Source organism: Eurytemora carolleeae, unplaced genomic scaffold, assembly GCF_000591075.1.
Source record: "Eurytemora carolleeae unplaced genomic scaffold, Eaff_2.0 scaffold289, whole genome shotgun sequence".
Classification (NCBI taxonomy): Eukaryota; Metazoa; Arthropoda; class Copepoda; order Calanoida; family Temoridae; genus Eurytemora; species Eurytemora carolleeae.
In genome coordinates this window covers 493497-511102 of record NW_019396372.1, presented here as the reverse complement: position 1 = coordinate 511102, position 17606 = coordinate 493497, and the positions used below count along the sequence as shown (strand labels likewise).

Below are 17606 nucleotides of genomic sequence, written 5' to 3'. Positions count from 1 at the left end.
ATTAAATCTTAAATCTGACAGAATCAAAACCTCCTAACTTCTAGTAATACAAATCTTAAAAATACAAAAACAATTATGTGCCTTCATTTTCAAATGAAACCAACCTCTTATCTTGTATTAAAATTAAAAACTTATCCCTGACCAAATCTTAAAACACCAAACTTATCTCTAACCTAGTATTAAAATACCAAACTTATCTCTAACTTAGTCTCTAAATACAAACCCTATCTATAACCTAGCCTCCAAATATCAAACTTATCTCTAACTTTGCCTCCAAATAGCAAACTTATCTCTAACCTAGCCTCCAAATACCAAACTTATCTCAAACTTAGTCTCTAAATACAAACCCTATCTATAACCTAGCCTCCAAATATCAAACTTATCTCTAACTTTGCCTCCAAATAACAAACTTATCTCTAACCTAGCCTCCAAATACCAAACTTATCTCTAACCTTGCCTCCAAATAACAAACTTATCTCTAACCTAGCCTCCATATACCAAACTTAACTCTAACCTTGCCTCCAAATACCAAACTTATCTCTAACCTTGCCTCCAAATACCAAACTTATCTCTAACCTTGCCTCCCAATAACAAACTTATCTCTAACCAAGTCTCCAAATATCGAAACCTCCACATATCAAACTTATCTCTAACCTAGTATTAAAATACCAAACTTATCTTTAACCTTGCCTTTAAATAATAAACTTATCTCTAACCTAGTATTAAACTACCAAACTTATCTCTAACCTTGCCTCCAAATAACAAACTTATATCTAGCCTTGCCTCAAAATAGCAAACTTATCTCTAACCTAGTCTCCACATAACAAACTTATCTCTAACCTTGTCTGAAATAACAAACTTATCTCTAACCTAGTCTCCAAATACCAAACTTAACTCTAACCTAGTCTCCAAATACCAAACTTATCTCTAACCTTGCCTCCACATATCAAACTTATCTCTAACCTAGTATTAAAATACCAAACTTATACCTAACCTTGCCTTTAACTAATAAACTTATCTCTAACCTAGCCTCAAAATATCAAACTTACTGTAACCTTTCCTCCAAATACCAAACTTAACTCTAACTTAGTCCCCAACTCCAAGACCTATTCCCAAGTAAGCCTCAAAATATCCTACGTATATCTAATATCTACCCTTTTCTCCAAATACCAAACTTATCTCTAGCATAGCCTCAAAATACCAAAAATATCTCTAATAACCTAATTTGCAAACATCAAACTTAAATCTAACCTAGTCTATAAAATCTAAAACTTATCTCTATCGATTCTATCCTAGCCTCAAAAAACAAAACCTATCTGATCTATATCCTAGCCTCCTATTATCACTAACCTAGACTCCAAAAACGAGAATGGGCTCGAAATTTTAAAATTATCTCTATTTTAATCTTAGCTAGATCATTTTGTATGAACATAAAAAATTTAGTAATCAACATCAAAAAATAAGTTCAAGGAAACATCTTACAGGCGTTGAGAGACTTGAGTTAGATTTACCCAGTGCAATGTGCAGTGTGCAGTGTGAATATGTAAACAATTATATCTATAAACGGACGGAAGCATAATCACAATATAACAGGTTGCATAATATATATCAGACAAATATCACATGTCAGGAGCATAAAAGCGTAAAATCAAAGAAAATAACCTCTTTCGTCATCTGCAGTCCATAAAATTAATAATATCGAGAGACGAACGTTGTTACAAAAATTTAGTAAACCCAAGAATCAAATTCGGAATGAATATCAAGAAACTGAACTTAATTACACCTGATTAAATCATGGTTGCCCGGTGGAAAATGTCACAATTATTTTAAGCTTACTGGACATTAAATAGTTTTATGGCAAAAAAATATTGACTGAGATAAGTATCATTATGGTTTCAGGTAACATTGGGAAATTGACGAAAATACAGGAAGTGGAAGGAAAATACAGGAAGTGGAAGGAAAATCCAGGAAGTGAAAAGGGAAATCCTGAACAAGAAATAAGTTATGATGAGATCAGTAGATATTTTAGTGAACCTTCTCCTCTCCTTCTATATCACCGTGCACCCTAAAATAAAACAATTAATGCACTTAAGAAAAATAAGTGAAAAAGTGTTAAAATAAGATAAACTGTATGCGTCCTACATAGCTGATTTTGAGAGGAGGAAAATCAATTCTTATCATCCATCATATAATTTAGATTACAAGAAGTGGATAACGGTTCAATTTTATCTGTCACTGTAGGCCGTGCCGGTACAATTTCATAAATCACTTTGTGCCGTGCAGTTACAAGAAGCGAGTACAGTCTAAAGCCCGTGCCAGTATAAGAAGTTGGTTAAGTACAATTTCGTCTGTAACTATAGGCCGTGCCAGTACAAAAAGTGGGTAGTTAAGTGTGGTACAATTTTATCCGTTACAGGGTTGACTCATCTACCTGGTTCAAACAAATCAACCAGACCAGAAGAACAAGGTTGAATGCTGATCCAGCAAACCTTGAATCCTCTTTTTCAAGGACTGAAATCAGAAGGAATTTCTTTAGTATCAGAGTACCAGATATATGGAACAGACTACCAGCCCATGTCAAAAGTTCAACCTCTATCAATATGTTCAAATCCCGATATGATGAGTAGCTATGCACAAGAACTGTTGCTGCTATCTAAATCCAGCCTTGCAGAAGTCCTGAACAACAGTTCATTGCCTGGCAGAAATTCTCATAATGGTCCCACCGGGACTGCTGAGAATCAACACAGAAGAAGAAGGTAAAGGCCATGCCCGTACAAGAAGTAGATAGGGTACAATTTTATCCGTCACTAAAAGCTGTGTCGGTACAAGGAGTGGGTACGGTACAATTTCACCTGAACCCTGAGTTAAGAATGTAACTAACCTGATTCTGTACAGACAAGTGTACTCTGGATGTCCATGGTTTGATAAAATAGTTAACTCCACAGTATCAAACCTTAAAAATATCCTCAATCATAACTGTTTATTATGATGCTTAATCATTTTAATATTACTACCAGAGAAAAATGAAAATAATAGTCTAAACTTAATTAATTCTTTTCAGAAGGGATGGGGGGGGGGAATTTGGAACAACAAAAGAAAAGAATATGAAAAATTAGCTTAAAAATATTTAACATTTTTCTTCAAATAAAGACTTAAAAAACAAAGACTTTAAAAAACTTTGTCTCCTTTGAATTTTAAGATTAAGATTTATTGCTGTGAATATAATCTTGAACAACTTAATATAAAAATGTATTTCTAAAGAAATCCGTTCACCGAAAAAAATGCTTGACTTTTCAATTTTACCTCTGTTGACTGTTATCAATCCAAAATGTCTGAACTGGGTCTCCAGTCTTGTCGTAGGTTATATTGGCCAGGGGTACAGGGGAATCATCAATCAATCCTTAATCAATAAATTACTTGTCGTTGGTTATATTAGCCAAGGGTACAGGGGCATCATCAATCAATCTTTAATCAATCACTTGTAGGTTATAATAGCCAGGGGTAAAAGGGAATCATCAATCAAGCCTAAATCAATCAATAACTTGTTGTAGGTTATATTAGCCAGGGGTACAGAGAAAACAGCAATCAATCTCTTACTTGTCGTTGGTTATATTAGCCAAGGGTACAGGGGCATCATCAATCAATCTTTAATCAATCAATCACTTGTGGAAGGCTATATTAGCCAGGGGTACATGGGAATCATTTATCACAAAGGTACAAAGGTACGTTGTTAACGATCGTTAACGAAATGAAGAACTTTATAAAAACGACCGTTTTTAAAAAACGAGTTAAAAAAAGATCGTTTTTAAAAACGATCATTTCGCTTTTCGTTTTTTCGTCGTCATTTTCATGACGGAACAATTGGTTTTCAAAATAATGAAAACGATCCATCCCTAGTCGTAGGTTAAATTAGCCAGGGGTACAGGGGAAGCAACAATCACTTGTCGCAGTCCAGTCAGTCCAGTCAGTCCAGTCAGTCCAGTAAGTCCAGTCAGTCCAGTCAGTCCAGTCAGTCCAGTCAGTCCAGTCAGTCAGTCAATCTATATCCTCAGTAGATTACTGGAGTTCAAGAGAATACTCGCAAAACTTTCAGATACAACCTGATCAATCAATCAATCAATCAATCAATCAAGCAGTTAATCTATCAATTAAGCAATCTCTATCCTCAGTATGTTACAGGAGTTCAATTTAATTCAGTTGTTTTGGTTTATTTTCAAAATAGATGAGTCATGAATGAACAAAAACTACTTAATCGATCAGTTTAAAACAGTTTTAACAAGATCTAATGTAAAGGAAATGGACTCTGCAAGCGACCCCAATTTAGACCCCCAGACCACCGCCAGGTGTGGGAAGAGCACTTTCCTTCCCTTACCAATGTAAGACGTTTCAATAGAATAATTTATAACGTTAATATTATTAGTTTCTTTAGCTACTCTGATCCGGAGAGATAATGATGATTATCGTTGAAAAAATAATTGACTAATTAGATCTCTACCTGCCAAGGAGAGCTGGTTGGGTGCTGAGGAAAGTTGACCGTCGGGGGTAGAGAGAGGGGAAATGTGTTCAATTGATACTGCTCTTACCTGACCATCAATCAATTAAATATCAATGATCAATGGCACTTAATAGTAAATCAATCAACAAATAAACAATTTATCGATATACAATTACCCAAGCCATACAAAAAACTATTCAATCAATAAATAACTGGAACGCTTACTCAATTACTTCCTCACCCGATAATTATGCGACTAAAAAAACAAACAAAAAATACATCAGAAATAATGAGGGGGGGGGGGCTAATTTTTCTTTAAAACAATATATTACCATAATACTGGCGGACAGTTTTACAACCACACTCCCATGGGATCCCTTGAAGGCCCAGCACTCACCAGGGGCAGTTCCAGGTTGAAGGATAGATCTGATAAGTTTAGAATTAACATCTTCTAGTTTTACAAAACCAGGGGGGTATATGTATTGAAGAAATCAGGGGTGTTTATTTTCTTTAAAAATCATTTTCCCTCGGAAGTTAAATATGTTTTTTTTAGGGTTTTCTCCACTGAATTGGAGAAAATAAAAATAACTAATTTAAGTAAAAAGTATGACTGCTTTTTTTTAGGTTTTCTTCGCTGAATTGGAGAAAATAAAAATAACTAATTTAAGTAAAAAGTATGACTAATGATGAAAAACTTCCTTTGAAGTCCAATTTTTCATTTGTTTTCTTAAGATCTTCAAATTTCTTAAAAAAATGCACCCTTGGGAGAAATAGAAATAATATATTTTACAGATGGGAACATCATTGGTTTACCAACAAAAGAAAACTCCCATATTACCTTGGCGTATTGGTTTCCCACCAAATGAGAACTGCCATATTACCTTTTTGTTTTCGTTTCCCACAAAACTCCCTTATTACCTTGGCGTGTTGGTTTCCCACCAAATGGGAACTCCCATGATGGATAGTACTGCACTGCTGAGTTCGTAGTTTTCAGTACATCTATAAATTCACAATCTATCTATTGTTTCACTAACTAACAAAATTTATACATATTGAGATTATCTTTACAACATCAAGGGGGGGGGGGGGGATACAAAGGGTACGACTAACTTACAAGCATTAATTGTCGTTTTAGTAATTTCAAATATTCCAAACTTATCCCAAACAAGTTGAGTTCAATAATGCTTAAAACCAAGGATTTTTACAAAAAGGGAAGGGGGGGGAATTATTTTTCACACCCCTGACAGAAAGTCCCTTGAACCTGTCTTGCCCCTACCTGGTGCTGACTATGCTGCCCCCTGCCGACTCCAGCGCAAAGTCAAACAAACCGGTTTTATCAGCATCGTACTTTGCCAAAGCTTTCTTGACAACCTGATCCACCATCACACTTGATCCAGCGGATATACCCTAAATTCAAAATGTAAAATCATATGCATATTTTAAATGAACTGTAAGCGTAATTCCATGCAATGTTGACAGTGCACGATTTACAACGGTACCCTTATAACCTGATCAATCAAGGAGATATATTGTCGTTTTTCTAGGTAGAAGTATATAATTCTAGTAATTCCCGATTTCCAACAGTAGAAATGCACAAGTCATTTAAGTAGAGAAACCACAATTTAAAAAAATAATTTTCAATTATTATAAACATGAATATCGAATTCACACTTGATTAGGCAAAGCGTTGAAGAGCACTGTTGTGAATAAGGCATTGTTTTCTTTGCATAGAAGTTCACTTGAATTTTCGCTTACAGTCCCTTTAGGAAAATGGTTTAGATATTTGGATGGTAATCAAGGTCTGAGAAATTCCAGAGAAACAACTTCTGGCACGAAAATTCAGACATACCATTACCAAGCGCAGCGCTCGGATACTTCTGAAACCTTAGGCGCTTAAGAAGGACTATCCATACTAAAGATAATGTGAATAACATTCAATTTGTATGTCTATTACAAAATTTGTTTCAGCAGAAATAGTTTTTCCGGAAAATGTGGAATCGCCCTGCATTCTGCAATCTCAAGTATCTCTTTGTCAAAAGATGTATATTATATAAATGTAAACATTAAATTATTAAAGATAATTTTGAAAAATTTTCGTCATGTAAATTATACATTTACGAACCATTTTGATTTATTTATTCCATGGTTTGGGTTAATTTTTGGCGCTACCCGGATCCATATCAACGTTTCCTGATACGGATCCGGATCCGGATCCGGATCCGAAACACTGCTAAAAACTTACCCCAGATGTAGTTTTACTCTGTAGATCCAGCTTAACCCTTTCCACCTGGGAGTTTAACTCCTGGTTAACTTTATCCATTTCTAGTTTCAGCTCAGCGGATAAACTTTCCCTTTACATAACAACATAGATGAAGGGGGGGGGAGCGGGGGTCAGGATTTAGGAGTCCAGGGATTTTTTTAAGAAGACGTCGGGAATGATTTTTCAAGAAAATATATACCCCGGAAGGTATCAATGTTGTCCCTGAGAGTATTGAGTTGAGCCTGTAGACCGACTAGCCTGCTGTCCAGCTGCTCAGGACGAAGAAAATGCTCCGATATCTTCTCAACTACAGCAGAACTTTTATTGTTTAACATGGCACTACATAACAATTAAGATAATTGGAAAATTCGTAAATAAAATTTTCTAATATTCAACCCCTAGCAGTGCTAAGGTTCCATTCAATTTTGATGCGGATCCGGATCCTGGGCCCGCACTGGAAAATAATAAATCCAGTTTCAAATCCGGATCCGGATCCAGGTAACATTGCTTTAAGATTTATTTAATTTTTTTAACAAATCAGAATTGTCAAATTATTCATTTTTTTCGTTTACTTTTATGCTGAAATTTGATGAACCATTCAGAGATCAGGAAATTTTTATAATCTCTCTTAGTTCAACAGTTCAGATTTGGGTTTTTAGGTTGATATTTTGCCTTCGGATCCAGATCCGTGGATCCACATTAATTAGCGGATACAGATCCGGATCCATGAAGACAAAATCTTGCGAATCAAACGGATCCGGATCCTAAGCACTGTCCCGCAGTTTATAATTATTTCTTAGAATTATCTTTATTCCCTCATTTGTTCTTCATAGATAGTTTTTAATTCTAAATCTGAAGGTTTGCTACAGCAGCGACTGATGTCGGCTTCTATCTCCGGTATTCTCCGCTCTAGGCCGTCCAATCTTTCCTGTGTTTTCTCCAGAACTTGGACGGATCCAGAAATATCTGGCGGATTTTCTTCTCGACCGCTGGATGAAGCTAGTTCGGCCATCTTTGATTTCAGATTTTGTATACTAAGCTCTAGGGTTTCCATCTTGTTTTTTGTGTCAGTCTCAGAACTCTCTATGACCTAAATTTTCTTATTTAAAAACTGTTGGCATTTCCCAAATAAACTGATCTGAAAAAGTTTTAATTTTTTTTTCATTACCTCTTGCATTTTTTCATTCATGAGGAGTTTGACAAGTCTTATCTCCGCCTCAAGGACAGATATGATGTTCCCTTCCTCCGCCTTCATTTCCGCCTTGAACTCCGCTTGTAGCTTGCTGCTCAGCTCCCCCTGGGCCCTGTTCAGCTGACGGCTTGAGATCTGTTCAACTATCTCACCGAACCTAAAAGAGTCTAATTATTATATAATTATATGAAAAATAAACGGAAACACAAATCTCAAATGATGATGTAAAGAAAGGCCTTCTGATCTTGTATAAAGTTTATATATTATAAAAAAATTTTAATTAATTTTTTTACATTTACTTTTTTAGAAACGTTTTTAACGGATTTTGAAAGATGTGAGTGGTGCGCGGCATTCTTAGATAGTTGCGCAAGCAGCAAGAGAAATAATCAAATTCAAAACAAATTATTTAAAAAATATTATAAAATATAAACTATATACAAATGTGGCGAAAGATAATCGATGACTATAAGTTGTACTATCTGAATGATTTGTTTGAAATTAAATTGATTTTTTTACGGTCTAAGTCGTATGTTGCAATTTTCTCAATTTGTATGGGCGCTACGAATTCTTCGGTATGAGACGTCTTTAACAATTTTCTCCTTATAGACGCAACAGATAGAAGCAAGATTAGTAGCGATCAAAAGCGCTTTTTAATCGCATTAAGCCTATACTCCCTTTCATTTTTCGCGAACACTCCCTTTAACTAAATATTTGTATGTTTGATCCGGGATCTGGATCAATATCTCTGCATCAAAATTGAATAAATGTAATATTTAGTAGGTTTGAAGAATTTTTAACCTGTCATGATCGAGTATTTTCCCAACAAGTATCTCAAAATCAACCCTGCATGTCAGATCAAACTTTTTTCAGAAGGTTCAAGCAAAAAAGAGAGAATCAGAATGGACCATCAAGTTTAATATCCCAAAATAAAACTGAATGTTTCAGACTGCATCAACGTTTTTGTTATGAGTTAATAATTGTTATTATAACTACAATACATATTGTGATAAAATATGTTAAATAATGTATTTTTTTAACTATGTTTGAGTGAGATCTGCCTTGAGTCGCCAACAGTTTCTCTGCGACCGACAAAATCCGGGAGTGTGAGCGCAGCGAGGCGCGCCCCGTCCACCAGCTGACGTAAAGGAGCCAACAGCCAGGCAACCACCAATACAAACCGGTCAGGGTCAGAGTCCTGCATGAAAATTAGGTTTAAAATAAACACCTGCCATTCCATCTAGTTAAAAAATAATTTTTCCATCAATTCTTTAGACCTAAAAAAGCTTTACCCTTTATAAATATCGACATTCGACAATATCGAAATAATTTTACGTGTAAACGCATTTAGCATTTCTTAGAAATCAATAGAATGTAGTTGTACTTGAATGTAGTTGTACTTCTTAAAGTCAGAACAAGAGCTGTACAGCTCGGAATCTCCATATTGTGCATGTTGATCTACGCATTTATTAACTCCTTTTCAATATATTACTTAATTACATACTTTATTTTCAGTAAAGTATTAAGCGTTAATCCTCAAATTTAAAAGTGCCCACATTGAATATCGAGATCAAGCGTTCAAGATTGAAAATATCAACAAAATAAGTTAATATGTTATTTACCTTCTGCATGAATACAATAGCACGATAGGCAAGTGCCATCGAAATAAGAAGGAAAAGGCAGAAAGCAGGTTTCTTCCAATCCAATCCTTGGATGTACTCAATAACCTGAAATATAACAAAATTATAAAATGCTTGTACACTGTACAGTGGTGTTCACTGAAAGTGTACACTGGTGTTCACAGTACAGTGTACATTTTAACTTTTAATTTCCTGACGCCTTTTCTTAACACCAAAAGTATAAATATAAACCCTTGGAGAAAAGAAGACAGGGGTGTATATTTTTAAGATAATTTTTCGGAAATCTGGGAAAAAAATAAAAACAAGTTTATTCATCTTATTTCATTTTTTTAACCCAGTTTTGTTTAATTTCCCCTTAAAAAAAATAATGGGGGGGGGGGAAAGGGGAAGAAATGATTTTCAGTAAATTATACTTAACTTAAAGAAAAAGTTTCCAAATTAAAAAAAACATATTTTGACAGAATGTAGAGGCAAAAATTAAATACAATCAACTAGTAAATGTGGTCCTGAATAAAAAATAGTCACCTCGACTTTCTCGGGCCATTTTCTGTCCTTCACTGATGACAAAGAATCTACTGTATCCTTAAAAATTTAACCCACCTTCAAAATTTTTTTTACCTAGATTCAATCAAAAATAATTGTCAATAATTTTAAGTGTAGATTTAATTCTATTGTGGATCTAAAAAAATGGATCCGGATCCATGCCGTGAATCTTTATGCTAAAACTAAAACTACGGAATCAACAGATCTGGATCCTAAGCACCGAAAATGTTACAGGAAAATAAATTTGATAAGACACCAGAAAACATGTAAAGTTCAAAATGTAAAGCTATACAATAGGCTAACCCACACCCACACAAACACAGACCCAAGTTGTTCCAAATACATTTAATTGCTACTAAAAAAATACAGATGTCTAGGAAGCTACATGTAAAAATCGAATTATTGCTAAATAAATATCCCTTGTATCACTGTAAAAGTGTACTCACCAAAAAACTAGTTTTCAAATTAGACCTCTGAGTGTTAAACTGCTACCTGAGCAATGCACTATATACCTAATTCACCTTAACTATGAACTATCTACCTAATTGACCCCTTAGATTTGAACTTTTTACCTGATTGACCCCTTTCTATGAACTATCTATCTGATTGACCTCCTGACTATAAACTTCTTCATGATTGACCCCCTAGCTAGAAACAGCTTCCTGATTGACCCCCTAGATAGGAACTGCTTCCTGATTGAACCCCTAGCTATGCACTGATATCTGATTTACCTCCTAGCTATGATCTTTATACCAGATTGAACCACTAACTATTAACTTTCTACCTTTTTCTGCATTTCATCTATATCTAGATTTGCAGTCAAGTATTTCTCATCACTGGAAGTTCTGGGACCTATGGAGAGTGAGAGAAGTCATCATCTATAATTGTGATTACCCCACTTATATAACTGCATTTATTCCACTATATCATTTATATATATATTCATTTTTACCCTCTATCCTTACGTTTCTTTAGTACTCTATTTTCTTTATTTTCAGATAAGATAGGTTTTGGATAGTTGGTATCGATCAGTTTATTTGAAATATATTTGCTCAGTTATTGCCAATCACTTTCTTCTCTTCATCTTGTTCAGCCTGTACAACTACTCGAGCTGCAGAGAATAACAGTGTTTTACTGAGAAAATGCCTTCTGACTTGTAAACTGAGATTGAAATATCTGGTCCTAAAATCCAACTAGCCATGAAATCACGGTAAGCCGTTTCCGTTAAACGCGGCACATACCTGATTGACCCCCTAGCTATAATCGACTTCCCGGTTACGAACTGATTGTTACCTGATTGACCCTTGAGCTATAAACTGCTACCTGATTGACCCCCTGGATATGAATTGATTTCTGATTGTCCCCCTAGCTATGAACTGGTACCTGATTGACCTCCTAGTTACAAACTATCTACTTAACTGACCCTCAATCTCAGAGATATCTACCTGATTGACCCTTTGCTATGAACTGCTACCTTTATGACCCCCTAGCTCTGAAGTATCTACCTGATTGACTCCAAGACTATAAATTACTACCGGATAAACCTCCTAGCTATAAACCATCGACCTGATTGACCACTTAACTATGAACTACCTGATTGACCTCCTTGCTATCAACTATCAAACCGATTGACCACTTAGCAATGAACTGCTACCTGTTGAACCTCTTTGCTCTTAGCTACCTTGATATACCTCCTATTATGAATGGATTTGTTGTTACATCTCATTATAAGGACCAACCCCTGTATGTGCTATTGGTGGTTTGTGAGCATATAAAACTGATATTAAAATATATGGCAATTAAAACTGAAATTGCTGAAGCCTTAAAGTACCTAAAACCAGTGCTTATTGTCTGATATGATTTTATTTGCTAAAAAGTGAAATCAACCTATGGTTGAACTAATAAATATAGTTTAATTGAACTTAAAAATAACCTTTTAGCAGCAACACTCAACTTTTACATGTAGCTGATCCCAATAAGATAAAGACCCCATTTTGGGTAGGTGCTCTACATATCCCCTGTAACAATTTGAGACTGTGTGCATGTTAAAATTTAAAAAAAGGTAAAATTTACACAAATTTGAGTCACCCTAATAACCAAGCATTACATTATGGAAAAAACACCTTTTCCTTTTTTAATGGGGGGGGGGGGATATTTTATAGAAAAATTTTGAATTCTGAATTCCAAACTTTTCAGTAAAATGATTTACCTGGAATAACTGGATGGAAGAATTTCTGTATCTGTTCAAGGTCTCTTTAAAACTTAATTTATCAAGTCTTCTGCCTGGTTGTCTGATATCTCCTGTGAATTTGGAGTATAAATTTAAGGGACTATATGAGTAATTTCAAGTGAACTTTCATTTGAAGAGGAGCATCCCCGATACACAATGGTACCCTTAAAACCTTAGAATGGTTTTAAATGTTTAAAATTGATGTTAGCGTAACAACAGTTGATGGTGTTTCGTGTTACGCAAGTAACAGATCAGCTGTAGTTCAGACTGTACACTCGACTCAATCAACAGTCAAAGATTTCAAGGGTTCTGTTGTAAATGGGGTATTGACCTCTTTATATAAAATAAAATTTTATTAGTCCAGAAGAAGGTAATTTGAACTTTTCTGTTGTCAATCAAGCATTGAACTCTATCATATACAGACATACGGTCTACAGATTATTTTTATTCCTCTTCAATATGTCATAGTGGTTATACCCCGCAGACAGTGCTTAGGATCCATTTAATTTTGATGCGAATCCGGATCAGGTCATTTCTTTAAGATTTACTGAATTTTTTTTTAACAAAAAATAATTTTCAAAAATTTTGCTAAAATTTTTTTCGCTTTTTTTTATCCTCAAACTTGATGAACTATTCAGAAATGAGGAAATTTTTATAATCTCTTTTTTTAAGTTCAGATTTGAGTTTTAGGAGTAAAAAAGTTTTTTCAAAAGTGCCCATAATAAATATCGAGATAAAGTGTTCAAGATAAACGATCACTACACACAAAAGTTCAGACCTCTTCAGAGTAAATGTTAAGGAACTGAAGCCTTGACACAAACTCTAATTTTCTTACCCCTATATAATTATATCTTTGCAACCTGATCAGTGATGGTGTACTCCTTAAATATTTCATCTAACAAAATTAATATTTTAAGGCCCGAATTTAATGAATTTGAGCCTCAGCTCAAATTCTTTAAATTCGGCCTCAGGTTACAAAGATATATAGTTTAAAAAAGAGTTTGTGACACATTTATTCAAAGCATATAAGCACATTTTCATCGCAGAATCTAACCCCGATTACACCCCAATAAGGGAACAATCAAGGTACAACTTAATCAGGAACTCAAGGTTCATACGAATACCATAGCCAATATCAATCTGGATACAGCTCTGTCTGAATTCTCAGGTATCTGTCCTACAGATACAATCAATTTAATCCCAATCAATATCTATCTTCCAGGAAAGTGACCCAGGAAGCTTCTCGTTTGCTAACCAAGAAACAATTACTCTCAAATTGTTATCAAATCAGAGTCTATTCCAACTGACGTGTATTTAGATATCCATGTTACAGATTAAGTTATTGTACATATTTACAAGATTTGCACAGATATATATAAGCATAGTTAAGCTTATCACAATACTGGTTTGACGAATTTACGGATGAAGCTAGGCTAGGTTAATCACACAAGTTTTGCGTAGTTAATGATAAGCACATTTAGATTTGCAGACAATGCACAATACATCTAAGTATGTTCAGGTTAACAAATATAGGGGTCGCCACAATATTTGCTGAAAATCTTTTTGGGCAACAAGCATCAAAAATAATTATGGTAATTCTGAAATATATATATATATATATATTTGCTTTATGAATATGTTTTATTTTTAAAAGAAGGAACCTCTGATAGATGAAGAATCAAGCTCATCTTCGTCATCAGACTGAATATCTAAACCTCGGATCCTACAAATAAATCGTCAAACCAAACAAGGTTATCCGAGGGGAAGGCCAGCCACAACAATTTATCGTCCGAGCCACAGTCTCCTCATTTTCTAGTTCCTTAGGTGACTAACGTGGCCAAATTTGTATAACTAGTTTTTTCTTGAAGAATTCGACACTTAGACACACGAAGGACTATGATTTTGAGGTGGCTCAGACGAGAAAATGAGAATAATGTGACTCGGACGAGAAATTGTTGTAGCGGGCCTTCCCCCTCTCAATTCAATGATGGGAGTCAAGCCAATGGTAAAAAAGCTTAAATTGGTTGTCTCACTTAAAAATAGTTATCAACTTTACCAAATTATTTATTTATACTTTTCTTTTAATCATATTTTAATAATTAATTTATTACAGAGTTAAAGAATATTACCTCTGTCTAATAGTATCTCTATTTTCGCTTTCCAACCCTGAATAAACATGTTATATATTTTCATATTAAANTTCATGTTAACTGTAGCTTACAAATAAAAATGTAATTTGGTTTATTATCAAAACTGGTAATTTTAGCTGAAATATGATGATATCACATAGAACGGTTCAAGTTTATTATTTGTATTAGTCATTCTAGCTAAATTTTTTTGTTTCTAGTAAACTAAATATACACTCTGATCTTTCTAATCTAATAATTACTGTATTATCTTTAAAAAAATTGTCATGTTGATCATATCGGATACCCCAAGTAACGGCCCTGCTTGTAATATTGTAAACAATCTGTAATATTCTTAAGTCTAGTTTTCCACAACGAACACCCAAGCCTTGTTAGCCGATTTGACGGCTCCCCCCCCCCCCCTACCAACGGAAAAAGGGTTTCAAGATCGTTTTAAAATAATGCACAATGCATTATTTTGGACAAGGATAAATTAAAAAAACATTTACCATGTGATGTCCTCAAAACCCTGGATCTTGATCTCGATCTCGATCTTTCCTTGAGTTCTGATATTTCCCTTAAAGCTGATCTTTCTCTTAGAGTTGATCTTTTCATCTGCAGACTTGAAGAGGAGTAATCCACCGAGGGGGACTCCTGATAAAACAAGGAAATGAATCAAAAATAGGAATTAACAAATGTTCAAATTGTATTCATATTTTGTCAATAAAGAACAATTTCACAGAAATTATCAATTCTTAATTGTTCTGTAGAGACCCATCAGCGTTGATAAACCCATCAGCACCCCCAAGTATTTCGTAGGATATAAAATTAGCATATAATATATGTTAGTCAACACTACATTAAGTCGAAAACTAGATCTTTCCCGATTAGGTTAGAGGCAATTCAACTTTAAAAAACAATTTATATAATAAAACAAGACATACATATATATGTTGCGTATAGCCGGCCAAACGGTTGGACCGATTGGGCTGAAATTTTTTTTTGGACACTAATGGGTGGCCGGGGTATGTTAACGGCTAAAAAAATTTTTTTTTTTAATTCCTTCTAAAATTTTATCTTTCATTCAATTTTTTCCATGGGCAACGCCGGACCTATCAGTGGGTCTGTCCTAGTGAACGATTTTTGGACCCCCCCCCAGGCCCCCCCTCCTATAATTTTTGTACATGACGAAATTAGTAAATTAGTATTTATTTATTACTATTTAGGGTTAGGTTAGGTTAAGACACTTTCTGGGCCGAGCGCTGCGGCTAGAATAAGCTAGGGTGCCGAGTGCTGCGGCCACGGGTTATGTTAGTTAAGACACTTTCTGGGCCGAGCGCTGCGGCAACGGGTTAGGTTAAGTTAAGACACTTTCAGTAAGATCCAAGTACAAAATTGATAGGAGGGGGGGGGGGGGTCCAAAAATCGTGCACTAGAACAGACCCCCTGATAGGCCCGGCGTTGCCCATGGTAAAAAAATTGAATATATCAGCTAGTATTTTATATTACCTTTATTCTTTCTGACCTCCGAGGACTAGATAACGTCGAGTCGTCCAACAACTTCCGTTTCGGCCTCCCAGATTTACTGGAGTTCATGGCAGATAGATTAAAAACTTTAGTTAAATAAAGATTATAATTTACAATCTGAAAAGAGGAACTATTGAAAAGATATGAAGCATAATTTTAATAACCCCTACATTGAGAAATAGTGGCATATTTATAAACAACAGTACCCTTAAAAGCTTTGTCTCGTCAAAGTTAAACACTGAATTTTTAGCGCATAATACTAAGTGATCTTACGAAACGGTGAGTTGGGCATTCGCCTTTTTACGGATCGCGCGCAAATGTAATTATAACGAAATTTATCATTAAGGGGGAAAAGTTGTACGATATAATGCCTTATTCGTATGTGCTGCTGTTGTTCTAAATAAAAAAAATGACAATATTAAAGCTTTAAACAAAATTAAGTTCTTTGCAGTAAACATTCAGTGTTACTTTCGCTGGACAAAGAGGAAGAGTGGTTTTCTCCAAACTAAGCTAATTGCAACGGTTAAATGTTTACAATTTTTCGAAATATTTCTTTTCTGTCTCGCGCAATGCCACAACAAGTATTTTTTGCACCTTGTGTAAAGTTCGAAATAAAGATTATTATGAGGATTGAAAGAACTTAAAAGGGCTGTAAGTTTAAAATATGTTTAAGCAGCTAATTTGCAGTTTGCACACTAAAGTGCTGAAGTCATTTGTTAAATTAATTGAAAATTTTTGTACGTTTGATCATTTTAACCATTCAGTGCAGAAATTCATGTAAATAAAAGATTTGAACATTTTTTCTCACACATTTTTGTAGTATATTTAACAATTTTGTTGCTTTTAATTACATTATCTTTGATCTAAAAAAATTTGTCTTTGTAAATTTTAGGATAAATAGAATTTTTTTTAACTTAACTAAAAATACTTTCTCTGGGTATTTGTGACTTTTTTCATTTTTAATCATTAGTCATATATATATACTTTAAGATGTCAATTTTCAAATTATGGTTAAATGGTCAAACAAAAGATCAATTCTGAAGAAGAAAAAAATGGATTGTACTATAATGGTTGAATGAAACATTGCTGGTTTTTCGAAACTTACCAAGTTGGTCAGATGACAACAGACACTTCTCAACCAAAATGTCAGATGATTACTCCTCCTCTCTGCAGTTTTTACTATTTATCCTCAACATCGTGATCTACATAACGTGAATGTGATAGCTTTATATTTTTAACAACTCTGCACAATCGCGAGAATAAATCGCTCTAAAGAATTCGTGTAAAAAGTAAAATTTACGACGTTTAACTTCTAAACTAATAAAACTCTGAACATGCTGCTTGGCTGATACAAATGTAGTTAAGTAAATGTCGTTAGTCCACTTAGGTCATGTAAAGAAAGTTGAGTTTTTAAATCGAAATTACTGATTATAAGTTGTATTTCTTAATTTTAAACGTTTAGGTTCAGATAACAGTTTTTGTTTTTAGCCACTTGAAATGTTTAGCTTTAACAATTGTTAATATGTAACTTTTTTTATAAAATAGTTATTCTAATCTTGTTCTTGCTTTAGACCATTGGGACCAAAAATCGTATAC

At 34.4% G+C, this 17606-nt stretch overlaps 2 protein-coding genes across 15 annotated transcripts in view; one reads left to right on the top strand and one right to left on the bottom strand.

Moving 5' to 3' along the window:
- LOC111701952 (phosphatidylinositol 4-phosphate 5-kinase type-1 alpha) overlaps positions 1–17606 on the top strand; it is a 125099-nt gene that overhangs the window by 67275 nt on the left and 40218 nt on the right. The window lies entirely within an intron of this gene.
- On the bottom strand, positions 220–16127 carry LOC111701951 (SUN domain-containing protein 2). Its single transcript, XM_023473439.1, has 20 exons — positions 15993–16127; positions 14993–15137; positions 14487–14523; positions 14019–14080; positions 12337–12428; positions 10110–10166; positions 9567–9671; positions 9006–9142; positions 8746–8790; positions 7924–8104; positions 7571–7845; positions 6978–7094; positions 6738–6846; positions 5772–5902; positions 5414–5494; positions 4828–4921; positions 4496–4583; positions 3304–3400; positions 2882–2953; positions 220–2065 (listed from the first exon to the last, which is right to left on the bottom strand). The coding sequence occupies exons 1-20, from the start codon at positions 16077–16079 to the stop codon at positions 2026–2028; spliced, it is 2052 nt and encodes a 683-aa protein (XP_023329207.1). The 5' UTR covers positions 16080–16127; the 3' UTR covers positions 220–2025.

What these genes read in the sequence shown, in the direction of transcription:
- LOC111701951 (XM_023473439.1), bottom strand. Translation starts at nt 16,079, where the DNA reads ATGAACTCCAGTAAATCTGGGAGGCCGAAACGGAAGTTGTTGGACGAC. An exon ending in TGGGAAACCAACACGCCAAG is followed by an intron (nt 4,922 to 5,413) that starts GTAATAAGGGAG and finishes TAAACTTATCAG; the next exon opens with ATCTATCCTTCAACCTGGAA. An exon ending in CAACCAGCTCTCCTTGGCAG is followed by an intron (nt 3,401 to 4,495) that starts GTAGAGATCTAA and finishes TTATTGATTAAG; the next exon opens with GATTGATTGATGATTCCCCT.